Source organism: Serinus canaria, chromosome 1A, assembly GCF_022539315.1.
Source record: "Serinus canaria isolate serCan28SL12 chromosome 1A, serCan2020, whole genome shotgun sequence".
NCBI lineage: Eukaryota > Metazoa > Chordata > Aves > Passeriformes > Fringillidae > Serinus > Serinus canaria.
In genome coordinates, this window is record NC_066314.1 from 28,299,860 (window position 1) to 28,325,550 (window position 25,691).

At 42.6% G+C, this 25,691-nt stretch overlaps 2 protein-coding genes across 3 annotated transcripts in view; one reads left to right on the forward strand and one right to left on the reverse strand.

Annotated features, from left to right (window-relative positions):
- PPHLN1 (periphilin 1) overlaps positions 1 to 6,987 on the forward strand; it is a 67,404-nt gene extending 60,417 nt beyond the window's left edge. The window contains exon 10 of the mRNA XM_018919654.3: positions 1,679 to 6,987. Coding sequence (XP_018775199.3) covers positions 1,679 to 1,888 — 210 coding nt within the window. The 3' untranslated portion in view covers positions 1,889 to 6,987. The remainder of the gene's footprint in view (positions 1 to 1,678) is intronic.
- Positions 6,988 to 7,775: 788 nt separating this feature from the next.
- The window catches only part of PRICKLE1 (prickle planar cell polarity protein 1), a 66,542-nt gene continuing 48,626 nt past the window's right edge, over positions 7,776 to 25,691 (reverse strand). Inside the window, exons 1-8 of one of the 2 annotated variants that reach the window (XM_009095031.4) lie at positions 22,753 to 22,878; positions 17,219 to 17,397; positions 14,873 to 14,986; positions 13,891 to 14,028; positions 13,190 to 13,393; positions 12,502 to 12,688; positions 11,499 to 12,362; positions 7,776 to 10,229 (exon numbers count right to left, since the gene is read on the reverse strand). In XM_009095031.4, coding sequence (XP_009093279.1) covers positions 9,373 to 10,229; positions 11,499 to 12,362; positions 12,502 to 12,688; positions 13,190 to 13,393; positions 13,891 to 14,028; positions 14,873 to 14,986; positions 17,219 to 17,350 — 2,496 coding nt within the window. In that variant the 5' untranslated portion in view covers positions 17,351 to 17,397; positions 22,753 to 22,878 and the 3' untranslated portion in view covers positions 7,776 to 9,372. Of the gene's footprint in view, positions 10,230 to 11,498; positions 12,363 to 12,501; positions 12,689 to 13,189; positions 13,394 to 13,890; positions 14,029 to 14,872; positions 14,987 to 17,218; positions 17,398 to 22,752; positions 22,879 to 25,691 lie in introns of those variants that run through there. The other variant, XM_030237754.2, reaches the window with a different exon arrangement.

Consider the following 25,691-nt stretch of genomic DNA (forward strand, 5'->3'; position numbering starts at 1 on the left):
AGTTTGCAGACCCATGAAAAGGAGAGCGTTTCTTCAGTTGTAGCTTTGGGTGCTCTTTCTGAGCTTTTTCTTTGGGAAGAGAGAAAAAAGTAATGCAGATTTTCTCCATTTGAAGTTTTTACAGAGTACCATGTTTTACTTGCTGTGGAGCATGAGCTCTGAGAGTCTGGATTTTGTGCTGTTATTTTACTACCAAAGAACTACAAACCAGGAAACAAACCACTCTCTGAAAAAAATGCCAGGTGCATTTCCACGCTAAAAATGTTTGGCTCAAGTTTGGTTTGGGCTACACTCTTCTTTTTGACTTGTTACTCTCCACTGAATTTTAGTTCCTTCCAAAAGGTTCTCTTTTATTTGCCAACCAGTGTTTGAAAAGTGAGTCTGATCTTAAACTGTTTTCCTAGACTATGCTATTAAGCATTTAACAATTATCTTCATTAAAGGTATTGTGATAATCAGTGTTTCTAAGAATAGTTCAGTTTGGTACAGAATGTTGGGGTTTTTTGCTGTTTTTCTGACATGAAGATGCTTGAGCTGACCTCAGACTGGTTCTTATGAATGGGTTCTTAGGGAGGGTTTTCACTGGGGGAGGGATGGGTGTGCTTTGTTTGGCTTTTTCTTTCGTTTTTAGTAAAGGGGAATTGCTTACATACAGTTGTATCATTTCTGTCCACAATACAGATAAATGTGAAAGGAAAGGGTTGTACATCTCTGTGAAAAAGAAGTTCTAAGACAAGCTGACAATATCAAAAGATTGGTATTTCATACTTGAAAGAATATCAACATTTTAGCTTTTTTCCCTCAAAAAAAGATGTACTTATTTATTTTCAGTCAAAAAGCTAATGTATTTTCTAAATGGAAATTGGCCTAAGAGGTTTGAAAATTAGTTGCATCTGGCAGTTGGAAGACTTTAAGAAGTTCCTTTTTTGCTGGGTGTTCAGATGAATAAACTTAGCTAGAGTCTGGAAAAAAGTTTGAAATGTCACTGATTTGCTTTGGAAATTGCATTAGAGTATGGTCGTACGTTTGTTGCTGAAAAACAGTTTCAGAGATAATGAAAAGTTAGTTCACCTCAAATGTGGTGCCTGACTGACTGGGAGAAGGTCAGATGGGTTCAGGTAAACCACTGCCAGGTCTTCTTTAATCCTTGGTGATTAAAAGCAACCAAACTAATTAAAGTCTTCTTTGTCAAGGAGTTCTATAAGAAACAGATATCCAACAAACAAACAAAATTTGGATGAAATTATTTAAACACAACTTATATTTAAAGTATTAGGAAGGATTACAAATTAAATTATTGGTGCTTTGTATGAAGATTGAGATTGCTAGACATTTCACAGTTTAATTTAAAATATATTGAAATGAAAAGAAAATCTGCTTTAGCATTTGTACTTTGCTTTACTGTTATTTATTAAATATTGCTGCAAGGAGAACTTCATTTCTCTGTAATGGTATTTCACCCTATAAAAGTTATTTTTGGTATCCAGATAGTGCTGAGCTGGTTACATTTTTATTAGCACAGGTCAGAAGAGAGGAAATGGTCAGTGAGTTTTACAGCTGAAATTCATGTTAAATCCAATATCCTTTGTTACGTTTGGATCTAACTCAATAAGGGCTGTTGGTGTGCTAATGTAAAGACTTTTGCATTTAATAATTTTCTTAAATGTGTTGTTTCTAGGTCTACAGACAAGACTGTGAAACCTTTGGCATGGTAGTGAAGATGCTGATTGATAAAGATCCATCATTAGAGAAGTCCATTCAGTTTGCCCTGAGGCAGAATTTGCATGAAATAGGTGAGCGATGCATTGAAGAACTCAAACATTTCATTGCTCAGTACGATGCTGCCAACCAAGACGTATCAGAGTCCTTCAAAGAGGGCTCATTCTAAGGACAAAAATATGCTTTTAGATCCTCTGCATTGTGTCTGCCATAGTACATGAATCTGCTTTTTGTGGGGAAAGAGGAACATTTGTTCAAGGTTTGAACCCAAGGCCTGTGCTCCTTTCCAACAGCTCAGGTGACTGTTCTTTTGTCCACTGTGGTCTCCACGATTGTATTCATCCTACCTGTTCTTGTTGACATGTATTCCTTTGAGAGGATGTTCTTTTCAAAAATGCTGTAAAGCAATGAACTGTTTTTGCAACCTTACACAGTTACCTTGGAAAGAATGATCAGTCTGATGTCTGTACACTTATGTTTTGATGCTTACAAGTGTAACTTGAAACATTGTATTTTTTATTAAAATTACATGAAGCCGCTCTCATTCCTCAAGTTATGCACAAATATCTCTTGTTATCATACATGCTATAGGAAGGGAAAACTTGCAAAATTGGTCACAATTATGATTTAAATTATTTATTCTGGTTTAATTTAAAAAAATCAAATGAATTCTGTAAAATTACACTAGGGTTTATCTCTTGTCTCTGACTGCCAGAGTAATTAACTACTTGATGTAAAAAGTGCTGTATTTTTGTTCTAATTGCAGGTTCTACAAAAAGGCCTTTTAAATTTTGGTGTTTTCCATATCATGACTCATTACTAGTAAGCAGTATTATGTAGGATGGATTCCATTTTTTGTTACTGTTTGCTCTGTTTTTACCTACACTGTACAGAATGTAGCTGTAGGCAGCCACTGAGCGGGGAAAGGTCGCTTTTCCTACTCTGTTTCTCTCCCCACTTACAGCTTCTCAAGCCTTTTCATCCATCAGTTTTAACAATAAGGAGGCTGTGTGTAATCTTTATTTCCAGCTTCAAGGAGCAGGAATTGGGGTGTCAAGGATGGACAAGGAAAGTGAGCAGGACCATCTCTCCAATAAACCCAGGTGTCTGCCAAGGAAGGCAGGAGCCTCTCTTGAAATGGAAAATGTAAATTCCCTCCCTCTGAATTATTGTAATTTTGAAATCGAGGGGCTTTCAGGCAAAGATATAGGAATAGGAATAACAGTTCTTTACTACGAAAATTAAAATAAAAATACAGTAATACAAAACAACACTGACAGAGTCAGAATACAACCTAACACCCTGTTAGTCAAGGTGTTGGTAGCAGTCTGATTAAAGGGTGGCTGCATCTTCCTGGAGTGACAGATGTGGTTCTGTTGAAGCAATGGTCCTGTAGAGGGGTGTAGTTTTCCTCTGAAGGTCCAGCTGTGGTGTAGATGGGCCTGGTCTTCCTCTGGGAATCCAGTGGAAAAAGGCTCCTTTGGTATTCCAAATCTCAGCTTTTTATCTAAGTAGGAATGCTTGGCTCCTCCCCCTGGGTGGAGCAACTCATGATGGGATGGTGTAATTTTCAGTCATGCAGTGAGAGTCAATGGCCCATTAACAGAAGAGATCTCCCTGGACTGAGGATGGGTCCTGGAAGAGATAAAGAAAACTGCCCCACCTGGTTTTAACAGCTGGCCCATTAGCAGGATATCCCCCCCAGAGTTATGAGGGACTGGTCATGGAAGAGATAAAGAACACTGCTCCACCTGGTTTCAACAGATGGTGATAGAATACATACTTCTGGTTACATCTTACATTGCAACCTAAGAGACCAGGTTGCTTTCATTTAGGTGGAACATAAAGTTTATCTCTAAGCCCTCAATTTCACTATCACTTCAAACCTAGGTGATTCTGGTTAGTGTCTGGCACCACTTTTGCCCTGCTAGAACAACTTGCACTTTGGGAATAGTGGTTGAGGAAAGCCAAGAGGTTCCCAGTGAAAAATATTTAGGATGCAGTGGAATCCTGATGAATACATTTATTAAGGTACTGGTTTTTTATGAACCTTTTAGGAAAGTGATAATGTGAGTCATAATCACAAGGAGGTAAGTATAAGCATGATTGTTTTGTATACCTTTGCATTTAGAACATGAGAAACTCTGTAAAAGGACTAATAACCAAACTCACTATTTCCAGATTTCATCAGAATGGTGTGCAGAAACACAAAGTAGCAATGATTTGGCATGTACAAGGTACTGTATGTATGACAGCATCTTACACATGCAAATCTTGATATGGTATATTAAAAATGTATTGCATCAGATTCCTGAGATGCCTGGTTAGTTCTCTTGTCAGGAAGGGGAAATTTTGCAGTTGGCTTTGCTTGTTTTCTAAGAGTTCAAATTGCTCCAAGGAGATGACTTGCAACTACCCTTGTTAACATCTGGGATTGTGTGGGCTGCACAGTGAGTGGGAATCAGCTCATGGATCCTACAGGATGCTAATTTGGGGAGGGAGAGAGGACAAGAGAGGCAAGCTGTTGTGACATAGTAGTGAGACCTGATCCACTCCTTCTGGCAACAACCTGGTTTACTGAGATCAGTCAAAGCCTTCTCTGATGCAGAAGCATAACTACAGCACTTCACTACTTGCATACAGGACTGAGAACCTTCAGGATGTTACATCTGAGTTTCTACTTTGGGTTAGAAATGCTAATGGAAAAAAAAATAAAATTGTGTGTAATATATTTTTTATTAAAAATTGCCATTGTTACTGTACAGTTCGTTAGGAGTTTCCTTTGTTAGAAGCCTGATTGAGTTTACTGTTATAAAAGTATCCAAGTTTTCAAGTGCTTTTCTGTAAAGTAAGGCCTAAGGTTTACACTCACAGAATCATAGAATATCTCAAGTTGGAAGGGACCTGTAGTGTTGGTTGTGTCCAACTCCCTGCTCCTCACTGAACCACTAGGAGCATTGTCCAGATGCTCCTTGAACTCTGGGAGGCTTGGGGCTGTACCACTTCCCTGGGGAGCCTGTTCCAGACTAACCATCCTCTCATGTCCAATCTGAACTTCCCCTGATGCAGATTCATTCCATTTCCTTGAGTCCTGTCACTGGGCACCAGAGAGAATTCATTGCCTGCCCCTCTGCTGCCCACCTTGAGGAACCTGTAGAATGCAGTGAGGTCACCCCTCAGTCTCATACAGGGTCCTCCTTTCACCATCTTGATCACCCTACTCTGGGCACACAAATAGATTTATATCCTTACATTGTGGCACCCAAACCAGCCCCCTGCACTTGAGGTGAGGCTGTCCCAGTGCAGAGCTGAATGGGACAATCCCCTCCCTTGCCCAGCTGCCAATGCTGTGCCTGATGCACCCCAGGAGAGGGTTTGCCCTCCTGGCTGTCAGGACATTGCTGATGTGAGTATAATTTGCCATCAACTGGGACTTCCAGGTGTCTTTCTGCAGGGCTGCTATCCAACTCCTCATTCCCTAAGTTTTACAGATAATCAGGACTGTCCCAGGTGGGAATGTAGCTCTTGCCCTTGGTAAACTTCATGTAGCTGGTCATTGCCTCCCAGCTCCTTAGTCTGTTCAGATCTCTTTGCAGGACTTTACTCTTGAGGGAGTCCACAGCTCCTCTCAATTCAGTATTGTCAGTAAACTCACTCAATGGGCATTTGACTTGTCTAGCTCCATCCAAGAGCACTGGCCCTGAAATGGAGCCCTGTGGAGTCCTGCTGCTGACCAGCTGCCAGCCTGAGGTAACCCCATTCACTATGCCTAATCATTTGCTTAATCTGAATTTTATAAAATTCATTAACTTTACTTGTGAACTAGGGAGTGTTTTGAGTTTTTTTTTAAGTGCCATTTCTCTGAAAGGTTTAATTCACATTTCTAAGTGATGAGTAACTGATTTTCCATATAATATTTGGCATTGTGTTGAATGTTTGCATTTAACTTTTTGTAATGTATGCTTTCAGTTGATGTAAGTAAAATATAATATGGAAGTCCCTTAACTTAAGGAAGAAACATGGCTTTTATTCTTGCTTGCTTTAAAAGTATGTATTTTGGATTAGATTCACGTCCTGTAAAAAAAAAAAGTCCCTGGCTAAGTAGTCAGCCTCAGTGGGGCTTTGGAAAGCTGTAGGAAGAGCACTGGGGGATGGAAACATGCTGTGATGGAGGAATTTAATTTGTCACCTTCAGAGCTCCTGAAAACAGAAATTACTCCTAGCACTTCTTAATGTTGCAGATACCCTTGAAAAATTTAAAAGAAGGTGGAAATTGAAGGAATCTGGAAATTTAGTGCTGTGTGCTGAAACTGAAGTGGTTACTTCTGTAATCTCACTTGGGTGAGTTGGCAGCTTTGGGTGACAATGTGAGCAGTAAAGGTGAAAATCAGCAACAAAACCACTGTTGATACAGTGGAGGTAATGCCAGGTGTCAGAGAAGGACCAAATCCTTGTCACCCTCTTGTCTGCAAGATTTTCAGTTTTGATAAGGATAAAGTTTTACCTTAGTATTTTTTTCTGTTATGAAGGTTGTACTGGTTGTGGCTGGGATAGAGTTAAATGTTCTTCATAAAGGCTGGGTGCAGTGGTGCTGTGCTTCAGTTTTTCCTGGAAACATGGTGATAACACTGGGATGTTTTAGCTATTGCTGAGCAGAGCTTACCCAGAGTCAAGGCCTCTTCTGCCTCTCAGCCCACCCACCAGTGAGGAGGGTGGAAGTATACAAGATGTTGGGAGGGAACACAGCCAGGACAGCTGATCCCAACTGACCACAGATGATAGGGCATCATGCTTGGCATAATAAACCAGGGATAGGAGCAAGGAGTTTGCCAGGGCTGCTGCTCTTCAAGGACAGGCTGGGTATTGCTTGGCTAGTGCTGAGTTAGTGAGTTTTCTGTTAGCTTCAGGGTTTTCTGTTTGGGGTTTTTTGCTTGTTTGTTTGTTTTTAATTTATGAAATGATAACTCAGCCCATGAGTTTTCTTATTTTTCTTACTTTTCTCTCTCCCATCCCAGTGAGGGGTATGAATAAGGAGCTGTGTCCTGCTTAGGTGCCCACTGGGGTATATGCTCCACTAGGAATATGGGTACTACTTCCAGTAACAGTAACCACACTTCAGAGCTTTTGTGACCATATCTGAGCCTTGTGCTGGTCACAGACACTATATCCCATACCAGTCTCTTCAAGGTGGAGGAATTAATTAGAAATTAGAATTAGAAGTTGTCAAAAATAGTAAGATATTGTGCATGTGAGGCAGAAAAAATAAAGTCATCTTTAAACTTTTTAAAAAAGAAAGTATTAAGAAGCAAGTAACAATCTAGGAGAACTGTAATATCCATAAGGTACTACAGTTTGGGAGAGTACAATCTGCTGCATCTCAGGAGATGGTGTGGAATCATAATTATTTGTGAAGACATTCTCCATGTCTCCAACATGTGACACAGCGGTAGTGGCACAGCATTTTGTTTCTGAGGATCCTGGTTTCCCATTTTTGGAAATGCAGGTGAGAGTGGAAGGTCCTAATCATCCTTGGAGCATCCTGGGGGAGGTTATGAACAGGTCAGCATTTCCAGCTCCCTAAGTCCCACCAGTGTGGTGGCTGTAGAGCATACTTGAGCCCAGCAGGCACATGGCTGCTAGGAAAGCTGCCTGAGCCCTGCAGCAGCCAGATAGAAGCACCCCATGAGGCACCCAGGCATGGCTTTGATTACCTTTCACCTCCACAAGACCTGTGTGTACTAGGAAAGTGGTGAGTATCACCTCTTGTCATTTTACCCTGAAAAATACAAGTAACTGCTAGTCTGATTACCCTTAGCAACAGCCTGATTTTCTTTGGTGTAAACCAGTGCTCATGTTCATTCCCTCCCTTACTTCTAGCTGCTTTTGTTTCTATACTTCTCTATCAAGAAGGGCAACCTTAGTAAATGCTAAAGCCATTGGCTTTCTGACCACCTGAAGAAAGGAAACTAATGAAATAATAGATGCTTCTTACAAAAAAAAGCCTGTGAAACGGAACTATCTTCATTAGTGGGTATCGCTGTTAAGAAATTACTGCCTTCTATTTAAAACAGTGGAAGAAGTTTATTGTAACTTTTAATAGCTCCTGCTCCAAATCTGGAGTTCAAGGCAACTACTGTGATTACCTCCTACTTTATTGTTTTTACCAGCTTGCCATCTAGAACCACTCAGTATCTCTCTTCCTTTAGGTAAGCAAACTTCAGAAATTATTTCTGGGGTAGGAGGGGGAACAATGATAAAAAAATCCACATCCACAGGAATTGCATACTGGTTGTAATGATATATTCCAAGCTTGTGTGGTTTTTACATTTATATAGTTTACATTTTGCTTGACCCATAAATAATACTTGCAAGATTAAGAGGGCCGTAGAGAGTATTTACATAGCCCCACCATGCATATAGAGCTTTTAATACCTAGTAGATAAAATTAAGCTGTTTCGCACTGAACATTTTTCAGCTTAAACCCCCTGACTAAAATACAAGCAATATTTCATCCATAACACTGCTGTTAAACCCCTAACAAATCTAGTTTGATATTGTAACAAACTTCTTCAAATTCAGGGATATAAAAATATTCAGATTTTAAAATTTTAACTGTACAATATGTACATTAGTATTTGCACTGTTAAATTATGAATACATTTAAGCCTATGAAATACTACATTATAAATATCAACATTTTTTTACTTAGAATTGCAGCTAATACATTTTAAAACCTGGATAATGCATGTGAAAAGACAATTCTGGAGCATAATCCTTTAAGCCCATATGAAAATACTTGTTACGTAAGTAGATCCATTGACTTAAATGGGGTTACATGCCTGAGCAAAGGACTCCAGCAGTAGGACCTCTCTCACTGCTGAGGGGTGGGGGGCATGGCAGAAAAAACATCACCTCTCATTGGCAGCTAAGGCCAATTCCTGAAGCTGAATTAATATCTTCCTTTAAACAGGCATGAAAAAACCCCAAACCAAAATTAGCCACCTCACACTTTCTCAAAAAGTTGTAGAGGAAAAGCATGAAAGTTAAATGTACAAAACATTCACTGCTGCTTTAGGATACATCAAGGCTTCAGGCATTTCAGCTCCCACATTATGATTCTTGCTTTCTTAAGGAGTACTTTCCCACATAAAAAGAATCCAGTTTTGTATGGAAACTTGAATAAAGAAGAGTGAGCTTTATCAATGAAAAAAGGGCACGGCCTAGAGCCTTCTTTTTCTTGGCAGCAAGAGGAAGAAGTCAAAGATCACCCCGTGTGTCTATAGCTACAGCACAGGATTGACATTTTTATTTATTCATCTTTGTCGAATCCTCTCTCTCACACAATTCAATGTAGGTGAATAGTGAGCATAATATAAAATGTCTACAAAAACTCTGTATTAAGGACTGCAGTAACAGTATTTTGACAGCTGAAACACAGTATGTAAACCTAGCAGTATCTGAGCAGATCTTTTGGCGTGGTGACATTTCTGAACTTTTACAATGTAAACTCTGGCACGGTTATCATTTACAGTGGCAAAGCATTATGAACTTCAGCAACTTGCCTAAGAACAATTATTAATATAAAAAAGATGTGGTTCAAACTGTAGCTACAGAATTGACTGGTCCTCCCAATTGAGAAATACTAGTAATTAATTAAGATATAATACAATTTTTTCCTTTGTGTCCCCTCTTCTTCTTTGATTTGGTTGTCCTTTGTCCAAACTGGGAACTGGATAACGCAGTAGTTGGACCAGAGAGATCATCTGTGTAGTATGGATATCTCAATGACCGTGGCTGTGGAATTGGCTGTCCTAGAAAATATCCTTCCTCTTCAGAATCAGATGATGAGGATGAAGTTGAACACCAGGAGTCATCTTCCTCACCATACAATCCAAAGAACTTATCAACCATCTGGTTTCGCAGTGCATAGTCAGACCTGGTATGGGCGTATTGTCCGTACAGCTCTGCATTTTGAATATAGGCCCGAAGCTCACGTGAGCTTCTATTCTGAATAAATTTTTCATGATCCTGAGGGGAGTAATAACGAAATCTCTCTCTTGGAGAGCATCTTCTTTCTGTGGCCAAGTTAAGTGCATTATCTGAACGAGACTTCCTGCTCCTTCTGCGATGGTGAGAAGGCCGACTTCCACGCTCTTCAAAATGGTAAACACGCCTACGAGTCCTTTCACTCATGGGAGGCTGACGTATTTCAAGATTCTCATAACTTCCATTATCAATAACATCATCTGAGAACTTCACTTGTTGTGGTCTAGACTGGGATTTAGATCGTCTCAGTACAGGCACATGCACTGGCTTTTCCTCTGGCAACACTTTTTCCTGACACAACTCTGAGCTCAGGCTCTTCAAGGACTCAGTGCTCCGATGGAGCATGGAAGAATTCAGAGTTCCCATGTTGCTCATCTTCTCACAGTCCTCCACCTCCAGTTCTTGGAAAGTTTGTAAAGAGTAGAGAGATGGCCGTGGCTTGCCTTCTCCATCCATTGAAGCCCCTGTGGTGGGAATGGAGAAAGGAGGAAAAACAAAATGAGAGGAGTACCGAAGAGACAAGTATTACAACAAAATGTGAAACATTGCTTGTTACTAAGTGGTTTTTTTAACTGTTACCAAAAACACTTCCTTCATAGTAGAATAAGATTTGTTTTGACTTAAAACATTTAACTATTAACTCTCATGACCAAAGAATTAGCTATCATAAGGACATCAAGAACAGAAGTTCAATGGGTTGAAAATTTTGAAACATACATAAAGGTATGCCTTTTAAGAAAAAAGGATTACTTAAAATTATTCTGCAGTCTATGCTTGCCATTCTTAAAATATTTCACATTTCTAGTGTTGCCAAAGTCATGGTCCAGCTGTTGTGACAGGGAAGCCAAGCTTACTGCCTTGCAAAGAAGGATCCTTACTCTCAAAAAATCAACAAAAGCATGATGTGCCCTTGGTGGTCCCAGGTGCAATACCTCCAGTGCCTCTTTCTCCTGTGCCTCCTGAACCAACCTCCTCAGTTCCTTCACTGCTGCTTGGCAAATGCAGCCAGCCTGTGGTTGGGCCTCAGCTAGACAAGTAGCTGCCCTAATTCGGGTTACAGGAGGAAAGGAAAGGAGATGATGACTGGACAACTTTTCAAATGGGTCTTAACTGCCAGGTTTGGGCTTTTTGTACAGAAAGAGGAGACGAAGGTTAGCACACATTCTATCCCTTTGGGGGATAAAGTCATGTTGGACAAGGAGGTTCACAAAAGTGCATTATCAGTTTCCTTTTAATCAGTGGGGAAAAATAAATCTCACAAACCTAATTGCCTAAGACTAAGAAGTTTACCATCCTTTTGGATTTTCTATGTATTTTTACAAGCAAATCAGGAAGTTATCTAAAGTGTTTTGTAGATTAACTTTAATATCATCCTAAAATATAATGCAACTTATATATAAGGTGTGGAAAAACAGTAATTTGCTTAAAGCAGTGGTTTGTATGTAATAAATGTGTAGTTGAAGACTGTTCTTGTTCTGTTTAACATCATTGCTTAAAGAAAAAGAAAGATAATTCCAAAGGAAAGAAGAAAAATCTAGTAGGATTTTAAGTAGCAGAAACCTATCCTGTAAAAGATTATGGGCTGGATAAAAGCTGCTGCCTACTTTACATGCTTCTCTTGATACTAAAGCCTTTTAGAAATCACTAAAATGAAAATTTTTCCTTCAAAATACTCCAACACACATACTTTTGTTGACCTCCCCATCAAAACCATTAATTGATTTCCCCATTACCTGTTATGTTAGACAAAGCCAAGGAATCCATTGAGTCTCGGACACTTTGTTCTTGCTGTTTCAGGTCAGACAAACATTCGAGTGAACCTCCATACCATGGTGCTTGGTCATGTTTGTATCCTGAGGCCCCGTGTTCCATGTCTAGCTCCTGGATTTTCCTGCTGCTGGCAGGGCCTGGGTGGCTGCCATATGCAGAGTCTCCCAAACCATCTTGTGACTGGGCCCAGTACATATCTGATTGATACTTTTTACTTGCTAGGCTTGGGTTATTTTTTTTCAAGTCCAACTTGCTCTTGACCATGCTATCAGAAATCCAGTGTTCACTTGATCTAATGTCTACTTCAGTGGGTTGCTGGAAGAGGCTTTTATCACCGAACTTCAGAAGAAGTTGGGTCATGTAGTCTTCATGTTCAGCCCATTCTTCAGGGTCTTCAGGCATTTCTTGCTCTACTCTTCCTTTCCAGAAGTCTTCATTAACAAAGCCTGCCTCTTCCCTTGAAAGGCTTAAATCATCCAGCTTACGAGAAAGAGTATCATCAGCGTTGTCTGAAAGGCCAGGAAATTTGTAATTGAGGGCTGGTGACAGGAGGAGGGACTGGCGGCACTGGTCGGCTGACCGGCTGCTCTTCCCCATGCGGACACTCCTCCGGGAATCTCTGGATCGAGCCGACTGAAACGCAGAATCAGAAGAGTCGGATGCATGAACATCCTCTCCCAGGCTGCAGGTTTTGGAACAGTAAATCTGCCCTTGCTTTGGAAGGAAAGGGCAGCCAAGCAAAGAGGTCTTGCACTGAGCACAAGAAAAGCAAGTTTCTGTGGCATGCCAGTGCTGTCCATCATAGGTCATCTGAGCATGGTCAACACCTGGAAATAGAGAAAAAGCAATGCTCTGGGTCTCTCTAAAAAATTACTTGCAGAATTCATACTTCTGGAATGTGAAATCATGTCATAAGTCGGCTTTCCCTAAATTTGTAACTTTAATGCTTCAAAAGGACACACTTACCAATGTGTTCCCCACAGGTCTCACAGTATTCTGCATAGAGCGATTCAAAACAGTTACAGCAGAACGGGCGCCCATCCTTCATGATGTACCTCTGTCCACCCAGGATTGTTTCACACTCGAGGCAACAGAAGTGTTTCATGTGCCAGTGGCGACCTTCAGCTTCTGTGCACTCATCAGCAAAAATTATCTTTTCAGAGATAAAAAAGAATACTTTTAGTTAGGTGGCCTAAACCTCACTTTGGGAGTTAGAGCATGCAAAATATCCTAACTCTGCAGTTCACACACAAAATTTATTTTTATTTTGCTCCCTTTTGAATACAAAGATAGAAACAGCAATCTACCACAACAAAAATAAAAAGAAAGCAAAACAGTACAAAAAAAAAAGCCAAAAAAAAGGAACCTTGGAACTCAACCATTAAAGAAGCTTCTATAAGGATAATATTTTGTAATATTTGAGAATGTTCATTTCTAAACACAAACAGGTGTATGCTTTCTAAATACCATCATATTGCTTATAATATTTCCAGTTTGACAAGAAATTAAATATTCCTCAGCTTTCAAACACATCTGTGTAGCAGAGTCCTGACTTCTTAAGTGACTGCATCTGGAGTTAGGAGTTTCCAAAGTGATGCAGTTTGTAAGCTGAACAACAGGAGTGTAGCTTGGCTGTAAAATGTGAATTCTTTACCTCATCGCAGGCTGAACATCGAGGTTTGAGAAGTTCAGCGTGGTGTCTGCCACAGTGAATTTTTCCATCTTGGTAGAAGTAGATAAGGTCAACAAGAAGCTCGTTGCATGTGAAGCACACAAAACAGGAGGGATGCCAGCACACACCAGGCCCAGCTCTCGAGGCAAAAACCGCAACTTCACCGCCGTTGACTTTTGTACCGCACTAGGAACAAACCCAGAAAGTGAACACACGTTTCCCATCCAAAACTACTCACTCCTTGCATTGAAACTAAGTTAAAACACAAAACCCAATATGAGATTTTATAACAAAATTCTGACAAGGAAAAAAATTTTATCGGTTTTGGCCTAGATGAACAGCATCTCAATGAACCTTCTGCAAATATATGTTTATTTTATACAAAATAACATTTTAAAGCATATGTCTGTTTTTTATTTGCCATTACTTTAATATGAGTCAGCATTAGGGTGGTTTTTTTTTTTTGAGTAGGAAATATATCAAAGACTCACTTCATTCCCAGTAGTATCAAAGGTTACATTTTGCTTAAGCAAGCAACCTTCTTTCTTATTCCATGCAGTTTCAAAAATAATATTTTGTTGTTGTTGTTTTCAGACATAGAGGTAAGTTTAAATTTTAACACTGAGATACTGTAGTTTGACTCTATTCAGCCCTGTAGCCAGCCTATGGCACCAGTTTGTTACCTGCTCACAAACAGCATGCATCACTGCTCTGGAGAGCAGTTTAATAGTTCCTCGTCCCAGTGCCTCCTTTTTGCGCTGAGAACTGAACATCTGCAGCTCCTTCTTTTCCTCTTCACTTAGTGACTGGCAGTATCTCACCTTCCAGTGAAAACACAGGAGAACTTATATTAGAGACTGAGCTTCTAATGGAACAGATGAGTAAGTAAGTGCATATATGCAAGGAATTCATCAGGCACGCTGCCAATTATAATTAAATTTCTCCTGCTTGCCTTCTTTACCATCTTAATATTTAGGGAATATGGCATAACACAAAATTAATATGGAGAGGTATTTTTCTTTTTTCATTACAGTAAAACACCCACCACGCTAAACTGAGGAGTTGTTTAGGCAAGAGAAAGATTTTTAGAAGCTAGCCCAAAGTCTGCTGCTAACCTAAAATAACGGAATGAACCTAAATCAGCCATAATATTGTCTTTTAGATTTATGGCTAAGTGCCCACGACTAAGTGTTGCAGTATACACAAGACCTTAAGTGCTGACACCCCCGCCCCTTTTCTTACAAAGAGCTTGTTTGTTATTTCCACTTCTACTCCAAATTACACTGCATAACTGAGATGCAAACCTTTTACTATCACAAAGCATCCTTTTTGTGGGCCACAATGCAATTCCAGGAATTTGTAGGTTCCTGGTAATTGGTGGGTGGCTGCAAACACTATAAAACCAACTTGTGTTAAGTTTATTGCAGTGACACCAGCCTCCCTAACAAGCAAAGGCAGTGTCCTTCCAGACAGCTCTTATCTGCACACAAGGCAAGCGGACAGCTGAACAATGGACTCAGTGTACACACCGTGCTGCTTTATAGCTCAGATGCCACTGCAGGCCATGGTTTAGGCTTGTAATAAATACACAGGCAGGTAATTCTCCACGGAAAAGCTGCCAGGGAGACCCAAGCCCTGACAGTTCATCCTAAATTCTGTATTTACCTCGTTATCGTGGGGTGGCAGCTGATAGAGAAGTTGTTTAATCCGGTGTTTCTCTCCAGGGCTGTTAACGTAAGGGACCTTCTCCTCTGGCAAGCAGGCAAAATACAGCTGGACCTGACCAGGAGAAATGCAGAGTTCAGACCCAGGGACACACAGGCCCCAAGCACTGCCAGTGTCCTTTGGCTACTGTTTTATCTCAGGTCTCATTTACTAAGGAAGAAGAGGTCACGCTACATTAGACTGTGACAGGGTTTGTGCTGAAAATACAAGACCCAGATGAACCAGCTCAGCAAACCTGAATTCTCTGATAAAACTAGCACCCAGCTGCTGAATTGCTTTTCTGGAATGCAATTTGCAGTGACAATTAGGGGGGTATCATAAATTATGCACATTTAATGTTCTCATTATTCCCACCCCCTTCAGGGCTGGTCAACCACTCCATGGAAATTCTAAGTTTCCCTCTGCAATTTACCACACAAGGCACGAAGCCTTCCAGAAAACAGCCACTATATAAACAAATTTAATTTGCTCTCTGCATTTTACACATTGTTGAGACAAAAGCTGTTTTGTAGTCTCCTGCTGATCAGGTTCACCCAAAGCATCAGCTTTCATTGCTTCCATGTGGGCTTTGGTAAGAAGGTGGAAACATCCTTCCCTTGGGAGGAGGCTGGATCCAGCCACATTTCAATCAGATGCAAATTAACCAGGAAATTTTCACGGGATGAATGTATCAGTCTTCACTCTTTTTTCCTTTTTTTTTTTTTTTCAGAAGAATATTATGACAGGAAAGCTGTAATGAACATTATGACAAAGCCCAATGGCAAAAAATATTTTTGTGGAACAGCTACAGATTTATTGTTTTTCCTATGCAGTTTCCAGCTTGTCACGAGGCCTGGGGCTGTAAGAGCTGACTGTTGGCAAAAATATTACTTGCCATACAGATTTAAATAATGCTCAGGTCAACACAGCTTATTACTGTGCAAGACAGATGAAAAAAAGGCATTAATCAGTCACTTAAGTCAGGAAGCAATCAGAATTATGAGAGACAGGTAGTACAAAACATGACTTGCTCTTCATTTAACCAAAATTTAAACAAGTGAAGTCTAATATAAGCCCACTTGCTACTGGTTATATTTCAGGATGCTCCAGGAGAAGATAACATGCAGCAAGAAGTGAAGCTTTAAAAATAGCTTATGCCCTTTTCTCAAGTTTATTGCACTGTACTCAAAATAAGTAATCCTTCTGGGGGAGAAGTCCTCCCATCTTTGGTGAATTTGGGCTAGCTGGGATTATGAGGATATTTTAGGGCATTTAATTGTTCTGGCAGAATGTTAGCTCACTGTTTGCCTTAAGGTCTGATTCATCAGTATCCTTATAGATGCTTAAGTAAGTGATAAAAAGAGTTACCCTAAAAATAGCCTGTTATTTGCAATTCCTGCTGACTTGTTACTTTACCCATTATTAAGAAAATCTCTGCATCGCAAAAAAGAGACATCTTCGGCAATTTTTAAACTATGGACTGTATAAGCTTGCCAGGATTGCTCTGCCTCCTTTAGCAGATGCTGCAAAGACACCCTGGCCATTTAACTCCGCAATCTTGAGTTCTGAATATTACTGAGTACACAGCTTCAGCACAGTTGCAATATCATCAACAGCATGAATGAATACCATAAGCGGTTCACTCTGGTCTCCCACAGCAACTTGGTCATCAATACTTTCCCTTATATTCCCACTGCCATGTGATGTTACACAAAAAAAGGGGACTGAAAAAAGGGGAAAGGACAGCCCAGCCAAGCTCCAGACACCATGCAAGAGGAATCCTGGCATGAACAAATGGCAGCCATACAACTATTTAAACAAGCGTAAAATACATTATTACCTGTCAAAGTGACTGAACACTTCCATTTATATGCACTGTCGTACCATCCATACTCTAGATGTCAAATGCCTAATTATTTAAAGAGTCATACAAGTGCAGTGAAATACTTGGCCAGGGAACACAATGTCATGAGGTATGCCACGAGCTTTAATTTAACCTAATAACTTCTTTCAAAAAGAAAGCAAACTTCTATGCTGATTTTACTTGGCAATACATACCTCTGCAGCATATACTTTTTGAAAAACCTTGACTGGGTACTTTTTTGGAAGATAAAACTCCTCAGGGCTGAGAACTTTAAGCTCCCTCCACACAGCCCCATTGGGCAGGAAACAAAAAAGAAGTGAAAAGTTCTACATGAATTAAAGTTTTATACATTATAAGAATTTAATTAGACTGACACAGGCATATCACCCCCTCAGACAGTGCTTATGAGGCTTATTTTTAAAAGGCAGAAACATGGTTGTTACCTGCTCTGGTCTGAGGCCTGGGGGGACCCAGGCATATTCCTCCAAGGCACAGCCAGAGTCATCATCAGAGGTTGAGCTCCGCTGACACCCAAAAATGAGGTTATTGGCTTTGGGCTCCATCTCCAATGGCATAAGTGTGAAGTGTTAAGTATTTCAGCTGCAGCTCATCAAGCAGTGATCTGGAGAAAAAGATTAATAGAGCTTTAATAGATTTGAACATGAACAACTAATTATTAGTGTCAATGATCTTACAGCGGTTTCCTTGTGTCGCCCAGAACAATAAATTAGTGATGCTACATTACGACTTGCTACAAGCAATTCAAAAGTACTCAAAAAAGTTATGAAAATAAAACTATTGAAGAAAAAAAATTGCAGAAACCTAGGCACAGATTGCCATTTTTGGCAACCACAATGTATTTCAGTATTAACACTTGTCACCTTTTACAGTTCTGCTTGTTTCACATCACAGATTATATATATATTTAGCTACATCTAGGAAAGACTCATTGAGCAGGTAGTAACAACAGGAATGACACAAACTCTTCCTGAAGTCACTACAACCACTAACCTAGTAAAACAAAAGACATGACAACCACTTGTCAGAAACTAAAGAAATGACTGGGGAAAGATGGTTGTGCAAGTAGCACCCTGCTGTTCACAAGGCAGGCACAGAGCATCTGCTGGATTCCTCTGAGAACTTTGGTAGAGCTGCATGGGAGCGGAAGGGCGTTGGTCCTGTTAAATATCTGAAATCCAATTACGCCAGATTAGTCTCTGTAAAATACATCATGATTGTTCTGTCAATTTAAAACCCTACAGGGAGATGATTTTGTTGATTCATGAAGCCTGCAAAGCTTCATATCAGTGGGATTGTTTTGAGTCACAACTGGCAAAGAAGGCTCTCACCAAGTTCCGCAGCAGTCTGCAGAAAAAAGTTTAACAAGATATATGCCTTGTATTAATTCTAGCAGAAGTTCTTAAGAAATTCAGATGAGGCATTTCAATGAAATACAGATAACCAAAAGCACAGAGGATTTGTCCTAACACAACAGATCTCCTGACCTCTTGGGGCAGGGACAAGCTTGCTCTTGCAGTACCACGTTATGTGTGAGCTGTGCCTTCCCTGTTTTAGGACATTCTTTCACCTGTTCATCTAAACACAGATCCAATTTTGTCAGTGCTACATCCAAGCTGTAGAAAATTTTGATCTCCTTGACATAAACCTTGCTGGTGGGTCTAATGAGAAGAGCAATCTAAAAACTTCTGGTGAGTCCTATGTTATATTTCCAGTCTCATCACCACTGTTTTAGAGAAAATAAGTTGCTCCTAGATCACAGGTGGAAGATTTAAGACTGCTTACCCAAATATTCTGCTGGTTACTTGAAGAAGTTTCTCCTTCAAGCGTCGGGCACTGGTTAGTGCCAGGTTCTGATAACTCAGCACATAAACCCAAACCTGCTCCATAAAAAGTGGGCATATGCATCCAAGAGCTACAAACTCAGAGAAATTATAATATCCAGTATATAGTCTTATCTAGCCCTATTTTCAGTATGTCCATACAGTCCCACAGCCCATAAAAAGAGATGGGATTACTTAACTCTTCCACGGGGCTAGTGCTCCAAAAATTTAAGTTGTTTAACTTTACTTCAAAATCTTCTGGTTCAAAAACATACACACTATTTTTGGTGCACTGCTAAGATGCCAACACACTTCATAGCTGCACTGTAATAGAAGATTAATTTAATATTTGATGGGGCAAGCAAACCTGCCAACTCCCCCTCTGAGGCCAGGCTATTTCTGGAAAGCTGGTGAGCTGTCAGGCACATGTCTGAAATCTTACTCAAGTTGAACAACTAAAGGTTAGCACAACACCTTCTGAGCTTAGCATCACCATATTACAGTCTTTCTCAAGGAAGGGAAGTATAATCAAACTCAATCCTTACAGCTCAAGCCTATATATGTAAAACAGAAAGACAGGCTTCCTGGTATGTACTGTATCCCTTGAATTAGATGCTCTCAGAAACAAATGATAAGACAAGGAATACAGAACTTTCCCCTTCCCACTTACTGGTCATGCAGCAAGTATGTTTTTGTCATTGCTTGCATAAAATTGGGGTGTGAAGAAGGAGGGGAATAATGTGATGCAGTTAGGAAATCACTCTAGGAAAAAAAAGGCAACAGTGTTCACTGTTGCTGATGGATAGGGATGCTCAGTTTGGCAGCTTGTGTCACACATCATCTATATCCAAGTAATTCTTAAATATAAAGTCACTAGCAATATCACTGAGAAGCTGAATTCCTTCCAAGATGCCCTGAGGAGCAAATGAACTATTTTACCACTTCCTTTTAGACAGGGGCAGATGCCTGGTTTGCAATGATGTGCCACTCACTGACACCTCAGCTGGTATTTCCAATTCTTAGGGCATTGCAAGAACTTGTATTGGTCAAATGGTCCCTTTCCAAGAACTGACTCCTGCCCAATATCCCAGGAATACAAGGAGTCAGTAGGTTAAACATCTTTGACGATATTTCATTAGGCAGCACTACCTCAACCACATCCCACAGGAAGCAGATTTGAAACATGATTTAGGCAAAGAGACAGGTTCAGCTCTGGCAGTGCCTGGGCACTTGAGCAGAGTGTACTCCTGCCTTGTTCTCACAACACCCAACACTCACAAGCACACCAAGTAACTGAGTAATTGCTTCACACTGATTGTTCAAAACCCTCTCTCCACAAGATCAAAGATTAACTTCTCCAACTTCTCTTGAAAGACAAGGAAACAACACAAAATCTGAATGCATGTGACTTACTAACTTTTCTGAGAATTTTGAACATGAAGACTACATACTACTCCCACAATGAACAAAGCAGCACTGGACAAGGTCAGGATCCTAAGCACAGCAAAGATACAGAAGTGTAGGAGTGTTGCCTAATTCCTAAGGAAGACAAGGCACTGGTAAGAGAGAGACAAGGCTGCTTTTCTGCAGAGACTGGTTCTGCCTGAGCCTTCTCTGACACATCAGAAAACACACACACCAGCTCCAACAAGAGGAAACCACAGACCCACAGGTCCAGTTTCCAGTCACACAGGGCAGTTTGAAAGTTTGGCTAAGAGAGAATAAAAGAAAAATACATCTTACCTCCAAACGTAAAATGCAACTTTGCCATCAGAGTTCTCCTTCCCAGGTAAGGTAATTAGAAATGTTCAAAGCAAGGTCCACAAACCTCAAGGAAATGAGATCTGGACAGCTCAAAGGACATAATTCACTTTAAAAGAAAAATGCTCCCATAGGATGAATGTGAAGCTGGCTATAAAATGATTGGCAACACACCACTTATAAATAGAGCCACATCCTAAATACTGTGGGGCTGCTGAGAAGAAGGTTTCCAGCCTGTCTTAACAGCAGGCTATCTGAAGAAGTATTTTAGCAATTGCTTGTTTAGGAGTTCTTCTTCCTCTCCTGTTCAAGTGTAATTGGGTTTGCATTTTAAAACTACAGGGTTCTTCCTCCCTGCCCCCCAGCCTCACTCATCCTTCAAAGTGATCTGTTTAAAATGATTACATCCTAAGGAGGATTCAAATGAATATAAACAACAGCTGAAAAAATAAGTGCTTTCCAAAGGATGACTAGAAAGGTGGTCTTTCTATTCCTGCCATGACACCTACAAAACAGAGCAAGGATGTGTTGTTTTGCTTTGCTTTCCTAAAGACCATGGAACATTTTGAGGTTTCAGCTCTGTTCAAACACGGCCTCTCAAAAAAGGCTTTATAGCCTACAAGGAGGTTTTTCACTGGCAGGTTGACAACTATGAATAACATAATTGAGTTACACAGCTAAATTTGATTTGAAAAGAAAAGCAATTACTGTGCTTTTTCCACCGATGAATTAAAACAGTCATACGACAAATTCCTTAGAGGCAAAGACAAACTACACTCCTAATTACAAAGCTATGGGTACACAAAATACTGGGATATCAAACTTAAAACAAAGCTGTTGCTGGAGCCTATATGAAGGCTATCCCCATGCTAGGATTTCCAGCTCACTGATTATGTTCCCCCTGACCAGATAGAAGAGGTCACGATTTGTAAGCAAAGTTAGACAAACATCTCCCTGCCCACCCCCTGCTGTTTTACTCTGTCCTGCAGGGCAAATTGTTTTAACAACTTTTTTGTTAGAAGGCTTGTTAACAAGGCTATAGGGGATACAAGATGCATATCACATGCATCCATTCACAATGAAGGCTCAACGACTCAAGATTAGCATGGTCAGCCCATTCACCTGCTTATTTAATCTCTGGTGCAAGATAACTACATTAGAAGAGGAAGGGCACAATATAACAACAATAAACCACCATAAAGAAACTATTAATATTCAAAGCCTATTTCTAATGTGTATTATGCACATGATCAGGAAGTCCCATTCCCTAGCTACAGTACAAATAACATATCTACGATGAGCTCTGTAGCTCTCCGTGTGGGAAATCCGGACCCAGAACTGATAAGGAGAATCTGCATCAGCACCAGCACACAGCTGCTGGGTACTTTTGAGTAATGAACTACCCAGGAATAGAGCCAGTCTGCTTCTTCATTCAAAAGACGTTTATTCTAGACGGACCCTAGAAGAACTGTTTTCCTTTTCTTTTAGCCAGTATACAAGGACCAACAGAAGAGTTAACTGCTTTCCTCCTCTAGCATCCTAGCGCCAAGACCGCTTTTCCAGCTGGAAGTGAGCCGATCCTTCTCACGGTATTTTCTTTTGACGAGCCATGCTGCAAAGGCAGGCTACCTGCATTTAGCAAAAGGAGGAAGCCCCGTGACAAAGCATCGCCCCATGCCAACACATCTGATTTGGCCGTGTTATCCTTGGCTCTGCACATCGCCCATGGAAACTCAAGCACACGCTGCAGTGAGGCAAGACCCAAACCTCCAGCCGAGAAAGAGGTATTCTCACGGATGCTACCCCCGTCTCCTTAAAAGCGTGTACAGATATAGAAGGACGGAAATCTTGCCTTTTACAGTCTCCCATTGATTTTTAAAATTCTATTTTAAACAGCAGCCAGACTTTACTCCAATGTACACATATACTCAGGTTTCACCCCATCACCTGTTGGCTGTCGAACAACAACCTTCTTTGTTAGGGCCCACAGCCCTCATTTGAGACAAGTTTCCAGAGAAAACACTTGAAGAAAGCGTTCAATAAGTCACAAGACAGGAACTGTAAAAAATTAGAAACGTAAAAAAATTCTGCGCCAAAGCCCCGCACATCCTGACAGCCCCGCGCCCCCATCTCGGAGGAGTTGGGACGGTGCCTTCCTCAGCAGGCAGAGATCCCTGAAGGGCAGGTAGGAGGTTTTCCATCCTGACCAAGTTTCAGAGACGCTAAGGCGGGTCAGAGGCACCCCCAGTGTCCCGGGTCCCCACGCTCTGGAGCCGGATGCGCAAGGCACCCGCAGCTACGGCACCCACCCAGCTGCGCTGTCCCCCGGGGGCCGCTGCCGCGAGGGAGAGCGGACACAAGTCACCGCCAATTACCTCTGTGCGGCACCGAAGCAGCGGCCAGGCTGCTGGCGGAGGCGGCGCAGGAGAGACGATGCCGGCTGCAGACACGGCCCCGCGCCCCGCCGCGGCAGCTTCACTCCGAGCCGCACAGCCGGAGCGGCGCCGGCAGCTCCCGCGGCTCCTCCCGCCCACGGCAGGCCCGGAGGAGCGGCCAGCGCCAGGCACGGTCCCGCCGAGGTAAGGGGCGGCGGGGGCTGCTCCAGCCCTGTCCCTGCCGGGCGGCGCCACCGCTTCCTTTCCCGTCCCGCCTGCTGGCAGCGCAGCGGGACAGATCCGTGCGCCGCCCCGCCGGGGGCCGGCAGGGAGCAGCCTCCCCGCGCTCCTCCCCGAACTCGCCCCGGAGCGGCACCGGCAGCTCCCGCCGACCCCCCGCGAACCCCTGCGCCCCTCACCGCTCCTCCGTCAGGCGGCTGGAGGAATCGCTCCCACCAGCGATCTTCCTTCAGAGGGCTGCCCAAGGCGGGGGAAGAAGTGTGGGAAGGGGGAGCGTCTCCTGCCACTGCCCCCGAGGCAGGAGGGGTCGCCGTCCCGGCCGCCTGCCCACCCAGGGGACCGAGCGCCTGCAGAAGCAATAAATTCTGCGCTCAGGACACGAGGGACACACGGTTTGGCTACAGTGCTTTTGTTCGTGTTTACGCCCGAAATAGATTTCCCACCCCACCCTGGACGCGCTCTGGCCGACCCGGACTGACCCGGCCCGGCCTGGGCCGGGCACCGCCGCCCCGCGCACCCGGGCGGGAAGGACTCTGTTCAGGACGGGAAGACATTTGTTCTAGGTCTCTGTACATGAACAATAAAAATAATAAACCCTATCTGAACCCGAGGATCGCAGAGAGCAGCCGTCCATCACTGCCTCTCCTGGCACATTCCAAGTGGGAAAGAGGCATCCGAGCCCCAGCTTACTCAGAGAGAAGTAACACCGGGGCACTTTCCAAGAGGCTGCCAGCCCCCGCTTTTACCGCTTCCCCCAACCCCGTAGGCATAAAAGCCCCGAGAGGCGGGTGCTCCGGCTTCAAAGGCAGGCGGACGGCTTCCCCCCGGCACCGCCAGTTGTAACCGTGAACACCGCGGTCAAATTTCCTCTTCCCTCCCGCTCTTTGTCTCCCTGGGGAAGTCATTATCAAAGGGAATTTATTCGCGCTGCATCTCGGGGTCAGAGCGGCAACACACACAGCCCCGACGCGCCCACCGCTGCGAGGGGCAGCGGCGACCCAGGCCCCGCATCCCGCCCCTCGCTCCCCGCCGAGAGCCCGCAGCCGGGGGCGGCTTATCGGCCAGGCCTGCCGTGCGGGACGGCGACGGGGCACTTCTCAGACTCTTATCGCTTCCCCCAGGAACCGGATTTGCATGGGTTTAAATTCACTTCTGTAAATTTGAATGGCTTTGCCCGCAGCGCTCTGACGGAACAGGCGCGGGCGGAGGTGCTCAGAGCAGCGTCCCTGTCCTCAGGACTGTCACCCCCGACCCTCGGCTGGGCACACGACAGTCTCATATGAGCCGGGAGAAGCTCCCACAACTCCTCCCGTGGGCTGATTCCCCATCGCTCGGAGCAGGCAGCCAGACCGACCGGCCGAGGGACCAGGACCAACGCCGGGCTGATGGGCTGAGGCACGGCCCATCCCGGGCTAACGACGCTGTACGCAGGCCATTCCCACCAGCAGCCGAGGAGATGTGCGCAGAGACACGAGCATTACACCTGTAACCGTGGGGAAATGCACCAGGCCCCGCGCAGCTCCAGCCACAGGCAATCAAAGCCGCAGTCTGTGGCTCCTGCGGCAGGAGAAAACCTGCTAAACTCCAGCAAACTAACCAGCTCCCATCCTTCCACACCCCATTTCACTTCCATAAGCAGTTTCGCTGGTTGTACTACCTCCATTCTTAAACAGCTTAGTCGTTCTGAGGTCAAAATTGGCGTATCACCTGGATGAACTAGAGATTTTGTCAGAGCTTTTGTCTGTGCTGGCTTTACCAGATCCAGACTGTTCCTATTCTGTTTGTTGGACTGAGCAGACCCCATCTGGCGGCCAGCTGAACATCTGCCAGCTCCATTCATCATTAATCAAAAATGGAAATGTCAGGAATAATGTTTATTCTCCCCCACTACACGACTGAATAAATACCAAAAAATTTGCATATATTGTCTACTCCTTTACCAGAAGTGTCTGACATTTTCTCAGCAGCTCCCCACACTGAGGGGAGCTCAACACCTCTGCACATTGCAAAAATGAGAGTCTCCTTTGGGAACTTCTGCAGCATAACCAGCTCAATGGCTGCAGGTAAGTTAGCAAAGTTTCATGACCAAGAGTCTACCAAAGCCAAAAATACATTTTCACTTTGCTGGAAAATCAAGCTATCCCCCATTTTGCAGACGCTTTCCTTGACACTGAAATGTTGGAGGGTGTACAGAGATGCTTGGCTACAAGGCTCTTCTTTTTGTCCCGAACTTTTGTGACTTGAGCACAGAAACTACTATATTGTTCTGGACAATGCACTTATACATTAGCAGGCCTAAACCCAACCATTGTGATCTTCTGGTCTGGACTGATGTGGTCATAGATTTTCCTCCATTTCCCGTCTGCATGAACAAAACATTTTATCTTGATTTAAAAAGTACCAGCAATGAAAAACCCACTACAACTTCTGTAAAATCCATCTAAAGCCCCTTTAAATTATTTCAGGTAGTCAATTATTTTACGGTATGTTATTTTTCCTTTTTTTAACCTCAGATTGCTGTGCTTCTGTGCTCAAATACTTGATTCTATCGTATCCTTGAACATTAGGCTATAGAAACAGCTATCATAAGTCCCCTTAGGCATTTGCAAATTGTGAAAGTCATTCCTGAACTGCCTCCTTTGATTTCGGCTGCTTCCACAAGAACAAGTGTGTTGCTATGATTTCTTCTTTATTTTCAC